This window comes from Rhamphochromis sp. 'chilingali' (genome assembly GCF_963969265.1).
Source record: "Rhamphochromis sp. 'chilingali' genome assembly, chromosome: 8".
NCBI lineage: Eukaryota > Metazoa > Chordata > Actinopteri > Cichliformes > Cichlidae > Rhamphochromis > Rhamphochromis sp. 'chilingali'.
Genome location: NC_137935.1, coordinates 2262255 through 2272379, shown reverse-complemented (window position 1 = coordinate 2272379; position 10125 = coordinate 2262255). Strand labels below are relative to the sequence as shown.

At 44.2% G+C, this 10125-nt stretch overlaps 1 protein-coding gene across 1 annotated transcript; it reads right to left on the bottom strand.

Annotated features, from left to right (window-relative positions):
* On the bottom strand, positions 1-8184 carry capns1b (calpain, small subunit 1 b). Its single transcript, XM_080889431.1, has 11 exons — positions 8038-8184; positions 6631-6689; positions 6512-6548; positions 6033-6125; positions 2629-2686; positions 2434-2498; positions 2216-2284; positions 2046-2124; positions 1718-1834; positions 1034-1092; positions 1-304 (listed from the first exon to the last, which is right to left on the bottom strand). Exons 2-11 carry the CDS (start codon positions 6675-6677, stop codon positions 278-280), a joined length of 651 nt encoding a protein of 216 aa, XP_080745557.1. The 5' UTR covers positions 6678-6689; positions 8038-8184; the 3' UTR covers positions 1-277.
* Positions 8185-10125: the final 1941 nt, after the last annotated feature.

The window sequence follows — 10125 nt, the reverse complement described above, 5'->3', positions numbered from 1 at the left end:
TCAGCTGTGTCAGTTTATTCTTTCAAACATTCAGAGTCATCAAACTTTCAGCCTAATAAAATTCATTTAGAGACAAAAGAACAGAAATCTTTAACACAGAGATGCCGCAGCGCCGGAGAGTGCAACGGCAGCACGAGCTTTCCCTTCGTGTCTGCTCAGTGCCGGCGTTTTGGTCCCGTTACAGAGATGAAGACGATAACTGCGCATCGCGGGTTGAGTGAGAGGAAGGAGAAGGTGTGAGAAGTGAGAAGCTGTGGAGAGGCTTCCCTCCGTCGCCTCACGAATACATCGTGAGCTGAAGCCACTGTGAGGAAGAAAGAGACCGTCAGTGTTTACATGTGACCACAAGCCGTCCTCTGTCCTCCTCGGTTTTATAGTTTCAGTTTGATTGTCACCCCAGGAGCTGACCGATGTTTTCCTACAGACTTCTGTGCGATTCAAGTTCATTTCCAACCAGACCAGACTGTATAGAAAAGAACGATGTGGCCATTACTGCTCGCTGAGCCTCGAGCTGAGCATTTCTGACTGAGGGAGACTGTGCACTCATCATCAGGCCAGAATTACGAAATCAAAGGATGCTTTGCTCAAAAAGACTTGAAACTAGGGATTGAGACCATAACGCAGTCAATGAAGAAGAAGAAATGTTGCCCCCTAGTGGATATTAGAAAAAATACAGATTTAAGGCACTAGTTGTTTTTTTCCTGTGGTTCACAGTCAGTAAATCCGTCTCCACCTCATGTTTTTTCTGCTCCATATCATTGCAAAATATTAATCATGTTTTCTTTTCCTACTTCAGACTGTTTCCGTGCATTTCTAATCTCGTTCTCGTCTTTGGCCTTTGACCCGACCCCCACCCATTTTGCTTGCCTGCCCCTTGATGAATTTGATGCACCCTCGTCTCCTGTGTTTGGATCTTTTCCCCTGTGAGCTGACACACACGTTCCTACTTTTACCACACTCGTCCACTCAGTGTCTAAACTTCAGAATCGAGAGAATTAGAAAACATTCTGAAGTGAACCAGTCTGGGTTTTACCTCCTTGACGTCCAGATCGATGGTGCCGCTGTTGTCCTTATCCAGCGTCTTGAACGCTCCTGCAAAACACACACACACACACACACACACACACACACACACACACACACACACACACACACACACACACACACACACACACAGGTTGTGCATTTTAAATTGATATAAAAAAAATTTTCTTCTGTGCTTTTTGTTTCTTGGGTGGATGAGGAGGGAGGAGGAGTTTGGTGTAGGTTAGAGATGAACTAGGTGCTTCAGGCTGGTCCCTTGTTTCCCAGGGGATTGCCACAGTGGACGGATCCACATGTTTTGGTGTAGCACAGATTTGAACTTTAACACAGCCCTCCTGTTTATCTGGGCTTGGGATTGGTCCACTAGCTACAATAGCTTTGACCCCCTGAGGCTGGGTTTGTCTCTCCTCTGAGAATAGACTCGTGCAAATGGGTTCACCACACCCCACGCGGCAACACACTGGAGATACACTAACTACTTCTATTATGCATAAGAGAGACAAAGAAGTAGGGACAACACGTCATGTACAGCATGTACAGCTGTTCACAGGTGAGGAAAGTTAAACACATCATTATACAAACTTTACGTGTTCAGAAACGTAAAGCTGAAAATAAGACGGTCGGACAGCCGAGTGCACGCATATCTGAAATCACAGGGTGAAGAGAGACTCACTGCACATGGCGTCCAGTCGCACCAGGCAGCCAATGAAATTGTCAAAGTCCATATCGCCGTTCTCATCACTATAGCGACGGATAATCATCTTGTAGAGCTGGTCATTCAGCGGGAAGCCTGCAAAACACACACACACACACTTAGTATGAAACTACACACACTCAAACGTCTTTGGTTCCCACAAGTACAGTGAACGTCCAGGTTTTGGTCCCAACAAATGTATGAACACACACACAGACACACACACACACAGACACACACACACACACACACACACACACACACACACACACACACACACACACACACACACAGCAGCATTTCTTACCTGCAGCCTTGAAGGCACCAGGCACCTCGCTAGCGCTGATCACACCTGAGTTATCGGTGTCATAGTTAATGTAGATGCCCTGAAAACAAGACAACAAATAATAAACAACACAAACATAAAACCAGCGTGGAAACCGTCAGAGTGCGTCTGCACGGCTGCTCCCGACCGACCTGCCATCTCTTGATGTTATTCCAGAGGTACTTGAACTCGTGGAAGCCCAGTTTTCCTGTGCTGTCACTCTGATGGGAGCCAGGTCAAAGGTCAAACTCAGCAACACAAGCAGAACTCACTGAGAACCGTGACGGTTGATTTTCTGATCTGCTGCTACTAATTCTGCAACCACTGAGATTACTGTGTTCAGTCTGCACTATGTTTTGTGGAAGGATACGTCCATCACAGCAACCATACTCCTGCAGGACTCACTGCTGAAGCCGTCGGTCTTCAGCTTCCCATCTGAACGACAGATCCACAACTTCAGTTCAGCTTAGTTAAAATACAAATTTACTGCAAACACACAAAACACTGAAACTAGAAAATAACAATAAGAACGATTTAATGAGCTGCAGAAGGAAACCGGACTCACGTTTGCAGACCACTTTATTCAAGATGTTCATCAGTTCATTGGGACTCACCTCCATGTCCTGGACACACACACACACACACACACACACACACACACACACACACACACACACACACACACACACACACACACACACACACACACACCGTATTAGTTCTCCACACAGGAAGTCCCCTGAGTTAGTCACAGCCTCACAGAATGACTCAAACCAAAGCCTTCGATCGAGCGTCTGACTCACTGCAGTCACTGTTGCCAACAACACGCAACCAAAACACAGAAGCAGCGCTAAAAGTTCCGGACGCGGCTTCCTCAAAAACTCTTTTTTTTCTTCACGCGATGAAAGCCTGTAGCTGTGAGCTGGGCTCCAAGGCCACGGGGTGAGCGGGAAAGATTTATTTTCACATGCTGGCCGATCGGCTCACAAACCTCGACTTCGAATCAAATGTTCATCCGGCAGTGAGCTGGGATGTTTCCCGAGCTTTCTCTGAAGCTCTAAACTCTTAGTCACGGCCACTTGAGTCACTTCAATCTCTTTTCCTTCTTCTTTTTACTTCATTTTTCCACTATTTACATCTAACTGTAAAAAAGTACGAAGAAGCCACACGTGACAAACACTGTACTGAATAAGGAGCATTTATGGCACTAAAAACTGTTCTGTGAGCCAAAGATAACTAGGTGGGCCCAGTATGTGTTACAGCAAGTATACTGGGCCTTATAAGGTGGCCCTGCAGACCTAACAAAGCTGCAGGTGTTCATCACATCTGGGCCCAACGTTAAGCTTCAGAACAGAAATCCTTTCTTCCGTTTCCTTTCTGAGTCGAGGTCTTCCTCCTCTTCAGATACAACCAGGCCTGTTCTCAAAGTTTTCATGCTTTGCAAACTCATCGACAGCATCAGCCCCGGTCACCTGACGGGCTCCCCTTAGTGATGTTAAGGGTAAACTAAACTCCTGGAAATTTCCACAAAGTACTCACCTTTCACAGCCTCCTGACTCCACCCGCCTGAAGCAAATGGGAGGAGCATACTTTACTACAAGCCTCTGTCACAGCAGTTATCACTGCTGTTGGTTTAGCCGAGAACCGGCTGTGTTCTGGTCTAACTGGTGCGCACGGCCATCAGATGAGTAGAAGAAACACACACACACAGCATGACTGCGGCTGTGCCAGACAATGGCAGGAATGCAGAGAGGGAGTTCTCTGTGTAACACGCCCTGCAGCGAACTGCAGTTTCCACATGCTTGTCAGAGGATTCACCGAACGAGTTCACTGTTTATGTCTGCGACAGAACCGCACGCTATAATTAAAAAGCAGGAAAAAGCTGCTCCTTTATTCACCAGGCCTTCCACAGAGTGCGGCTCCATGTTTGATTTGGCTGAATTTTACACCGGTGGCATTTCCTGATCCAGTCCCAGAGGGAGCTTTCACTCCACTGTGATTAAAATATAATACAGCAAAATTATGATAACCAAAGAAAGCACATCTCAGAGTGGAAGTGTAGACTGTACAGCAGGGCCAGGAAGAAGCACATTAAAGACAATCACTAGTGCACAATAAGAACAGCTCTGGAGCTTTCTCTGCTCTCACTAACTTCATTTACAAACCTCCAAATCATATTTAAGGCTCTCTGACATGGATACGGTGAGGTCAGTGGCTGGAAACACACCAACACACACATTCGCTTCGATAAAAAAGTAGGAAACACTCTTCACCTCATCACGTTGAAGTCACTGATGTTAAGGGTAATTCAGTTTCCTCCAGCTCTCTTTATTTTTTCAGTCATCTTTGATTCTTTGGTTTGGAAGTTTTGGTCTCCACAGATAATTTCCCCCTCAGGTACAGGGGCTGAATGTATTTAGAGTTCACCCATTTAAACTGTATTAAGGCTTAAAGTGTGCATTATTAGGGGCGTGGCCTCTGACAGGTGGATGGCGGCACAGGTAGCTGCTGTCTGTCTGCTAGTTGGAGTCCCTGAGCTGCACTGTGTTTGTGCTGTTGGAGCATTTTTAATGACATTATCTGACCAATAACGATCTTTCCCGGTTGGCTGTAATGGTGCGAGGACGTCTCAGCGCTGCACTCTGTGGCTCAGGGCTTCAACCTGCAGCTGTAACATCCAAGCACATCTGCGCCTGGTTTACAGTCAGGGGCCCACATGACTCGGGGACTCACACACAACCAACCGCACAGAGTCGGCTTCCCCTTGTGCTCCTGAGACGACCAAATTGCGACTCTTTAAAGCTCCTGATTTCCAGCTCTGTGTTTTTATCTTTGGACTCTGTGACTGCAGATTTACACGACACACAATTGATTCCTGATATTGTAGTTTTCCTGCTTCTATACTGCACCCTCTAGTCAGCAATACAGATGGAAGCACTGTAAGTGCATTTAGTATTTTCTAGTGTAAATGCACAGATAAAGCATGCACCCATCTACACACATCCTTCTATTGTATACGACCTGCAGAGCACACAGAAACCATGTCTGTCCTTATTGTGAGGGATGATACTTGAGCGTACAGCCGCGCCCTGCTACAGGAGTTTCTCGTTTCACGGGTCAAAAACAGGCGGTTGAAGTTTAGAAGTGCAAACTGACAGTTAGTTCACTGCTGTGGAAACTCCAGAGCTGCTGAGCTGGTTCGAGCTCGTTGCGCACAGTTTTTATTTTTCTGTTAAAGGTCCGATATCCAGAAAAGGCCTTTCTACAATGTTATGAGATATTTATGAACAGAACAAGCTCTGAAAGTCACACTTTTTCTCACACCGCTGTCAACAAGGCTGCTTCACAGCTTTACAAGCCAGTAAAAATACACAGGAGCTCTTCCTGGTTCACAGCAAGCAGCGCATCGTACTGTAGCATGCTGCTAGCACAGATGCTAAACATACAGCTGTGCACAGTCGGCAGCTGTAGGCCCTCTCTCTCTCTCTCAGTCAGTGTCTGTGCTTCACCTGAGCCATCACACCTCACCACACCTGTCTGCCTGCTTTTCATACTCCAACCCTCATCCCGTCTGTCCGGTCCCCTGTCCATTTTCTCACCTTGACTACTTATACTTCACCCTTCAGGTTTTCTACGCCTTCTATGAGGGGTCACCACAGCAGAGCATCTGCTCCATCTTTACCGTCCTCCTCTGTCACGCCAACCCTCTGCAGGTCCTCCTTCACCGTTTCTACTAAAAATGCTCCAAACAGGCACCAGAGCACAAACACAGAGTGCACAGGTGTTACCCAGTCTATGCAGATGAGCCTAAATACACTTTCTACCCACCAGAACAAGCTGATTTAAGGGGCCGCTGATCTTTCTGCAGACACCCCAGTGACTTTAAAAGTTTAGTGAAAGAGGCCACGCCCCCAATAATGCTTTAAGCCTGGTTTAAAGAGAAGAGCATCAGGACACAGGTGCACTCACATCTCCAGCCAGCTGTTTGAAAACCCTCCGAAACTGTTTCTCCTCTTCGCTCTCATTGGCCTCAGCGAACTGCAGAGGTCTGCGGGGAGGAGGCTGCACACAGAAGAAGCTTCTGTTAGGTCACACACTCACACACATCCTCCCTCCAACTGTGTTTGGACAGTTTGTGTGTTTGTTTGCACATAAAATCTTCCACTGAGAGGGCGTCGCTTCAGTCACACAGTTCAAGGTTCAAGCGATGCACATAAGCTCAGAGTTATCCACTGTGTGTCATCAGTTGTTAACAGGAACAAGACAAAAAATCTTTCTGTTTCTGCTACATTAAATATTAAAACTTGTTCATCGACATTCAGGTGCTGCACACAAGCAGAAATTTGATCTGGGATCTATTTTTCCCGTTTCTCATTGACGCAAATCTACCTGTGCTTTCATTAGAAATGTTGGAGGCTGCATTAGGACAGACTTTACAGAGTACTTACAGGGTCTGACGGCATGAACTGAGACGGGTCGATGTCGCTGTGGGGAAGAAATCACAGGCTCGGTTAGCCTAGCTCAGCATAAACACTCGAGTAGAAACTGATAGAAAAAGTGTGCTCACGTCACAGATTTGATGACGCTCCCGATCACTCCTTTCAACAGAAACATTTTGGCGTCGATCTGAAAAAGACCGAAGATTTAATCGACACTGATACGTGAAATCTGCGAGAGGTTTTTCACCATACTGGCTGTAAATGACCTGAACACCAAGGTCGAGACAGAAACCGCCGACTGCAGACGAACTCACGCAGAAGTTTAACGAACGTTTCATTAAAGTTAACGTTTTTATACTCTTTGATCAGTATGATGTCATAGATAATAACTATTATAATAATAATAATATGATAATATGATTATATACTTCTGATAATAGCCCGTTTTCATATTAATAACATCATCATGGAGAAATAATCATATAAAGAGAACAAACACTGATTCATTAAACTACATGCTTTAAATATTTTCAACTAACTCATCAGGCTCCAAACTGCATTCAGAGGCAGGGCCGTGTCCAGAGAGGGGACACGTGGTGGCACCACCCCTCCTGAAATATGAATATGAACTCAACATGAAACGCTACTGTCAGTCTTACGAATACGACCTGTGCTGGAATCTAACCAAGTACATGTACTCAAGCATTTTACTGATCTAATATTTTAGTGTACTTCACTCAAGTATTTCTATGTTATTCTACTTTAAAGCTTCTGTTACTTCTTATTTTGCTGACTCTTGCAAAGACACAGTGCTTATTATTATTATTATACCTGAAGCTGGAGCAGTTCATGAGTAAATGTAGTTTATCCACTGAGCTCATTTTGGCTCTCAGAGATTATTAAAACAACAAACTCAACGATTATTATTCAAATGAAATGATTGTGTCTGGAACAGTTCTCAGGTTCCATTCAGCCCAGCATCCCTCCCACCGCTGGATTCGCTTTATTCAGCTTTCTCAGACGAATTAAACTCACAGCTCATTGATCAAATGTAAAAGACATTTTTCTTCTTTTTAAAGGGAACTCACAATTTTCCAGTCTGAGTAATCTGACCAAATTAACCGATAATCAAATATGAATGAATCAGTAATTCATGTAGTAACTTTTATGTAGTAGTAACGATTATACTTGTACTTTAAGTGTATTTGGATTCATTCAAACAAGAGTATTAAACATATTAGTAACGCTCACACACACACACTTGTCCATTTTGTGCCATGTTTTCTTAAATAAAGCGCAGCGTCAGCGGCGGGAGGAGGCTCCGTCGGTACTGAAGGCTCACAGCTCCTGTCTTATCTCACCCTCGGTAATCTTTCCATGCCTCCGTGTTCTGGCCGCGCTGGGTTGTTTTCTCCACTTTAACCTTGTTTTGTAAATTTCCACCGGGTGGGTGGGACAGCATGCACAATTCTGCACTTTTACACAGCTGAGGCAAAGCCAGCACACAGGACACAGAGGAGCTTTGTGGTACTTACAGAAGCTTCAGCTGAGGACAGACGGAGGCAGAGACCGCGGAGCCGGCGACAGAGACGATCACGGACTGCGGGGAACACGGACACGGAGGAACTGCAGGGCGAGCCCACTGACAGCGTTCTTTTTCAATGCGTCATCAACCCCTCCCCAAACACACGCACATATGCACGGGCAGGCCGCCAGATCATAGCGCCCTCTAGAGTTCAAATACGTGGTGCGTTCAGGGGCCCACAGGTCAAATGACTCATCACCAACAGAGGAGACCTCACCTCATATTAGCTGTTCTGATGAGTTTCAACGATCAGAGTTTGGAAGCGTGGATTCAGCCTGTCTGTAAACGCACGTCAGGCTGCTGGTGGTGTGGGGGATATTATCCTGACACACTTTGGGTCCAACTGAGCATCGTCCACAGCTTACCTGAGTGTTGCTGTGGACATGGTCAGCCTTTCCTGCCCGGGGCAGATGAACACGTTAATGTTTTTATATTCGACGTGATGTGAAATGATGTGGGTGGTTTATTATCCTCTGATAACCTGGTAAATGTTGTCTGCGTTTCTTTTGACTCACAGACTTCAGACCTGGAACTTTTCAGATTTCAGGAAAAAGATCATGTTGGACAAGGTGGGACGTAAAAGGAACATTCTAGCCACTGATCCATCAGCTGATTACTGCCAGAAATATTTCAGATATGTTCCATCTTTCCTGTTTCAGTGGGTGTGTCTGTTAAAGAGCTGGCTGACCTGTTTTACGTCTCCCACCTTTAAACGCCTCCTCTGACAGCTCCAGCCTCTCTGTGGAGCTCAGCTTGTGTCTCAGCTTCGAGAACTGAAGATCACATCATTACTGATGTTACTACAGCTGACATCGTGACAAAGACTTCCTCATAAACACACGTTTACAGAGACATTATTAAAGGCATCACTATCATTATTTACTCTGAAGCAGAGAAGTGTGGATTGGAATAACTTGCACTGAATTATTCTACAGTTCTTTAGATGAATCCTCTGCTGTTTATGTATTTTATAAGGTTTTATGATTTGATTTATTTTTGTTCTTTTCATTTGACTTTAGTTATTAATTTTTAATGCATTTATAATTTAATTATTTTGTATTATTTTACTTTGTGTTTGTATTTTATAAATATTTATTTTATATTATTGTATTGTTGATAGTTGATTGCATTTGTTTTATTTTATCTAAGTTTGTGGTTTTTAAGGAGGAAGTTTAGCAGAAAATAGCATTTTATTTATTTAATTGTATTTTCTGTTTAATTAATAAATTGATTATGTTTTATCACATTTATTTTCTTCATTTTTATGATTGTGCGTTTAAAACTATGTCTGTATCCTTTGGCGGTGATAACATGAAGTGTAAACCTCGCATAAATGATTTCTTCATGCGGTATAACCGGATGTTTCTCGCTTCTCCAGAGCCGGTGCAGCTCCAGCCTCTTGTCACTGGGAGGCCTGGTTGCCATCAGTTACTGGTTGTTGTTGGTACTGCTGTTCAGGGTGCAGCCGCACCGACAGCTAACGTGTCGTTAATTTGACACATTTTACTGCATCTATTTTTAGTTTCTTTGTATTGTTTGCTCTTAGCTTTCAGCTCCACCTTCTCACAACTTTTTCCACACCAAACTTTGTCTACAAGTTGCTGAGCGCACAGCGAATTATAGAGATCTGATTGGGCAATCCAGTGTCTGTAAGGAAAATGAACCAATCGGCTGTTTAACAAAACGGTAATGAAAGAGCTTTCACTGCCCTCCAGTGGTGAAAGTAAAGAACTGCACGTGTAAGACAGCAACAGCAACAATGCCTGAGGCTGCCCTGTAGTGCTCGTCGCTACCAGTTAGTTGGGATGTTTTACGTTCTCTTGTAGTCATTTCTCTTAATTTCTAACTTTTAATTAATTAATTTTATTACGATTTCATAAATAATGTTCTCGGATAAGTAAAAAAAATATCTCTCCCTGTCCTAAACAACAACGCGTTCTTGAAAAGAAACAATGCAAATGTATTTTATTTTATTTTATTTTATTTAAGTTTATTTTATTAAGTCTCCCCTGAAGAGTCATTGCGCTACGTGTACGTC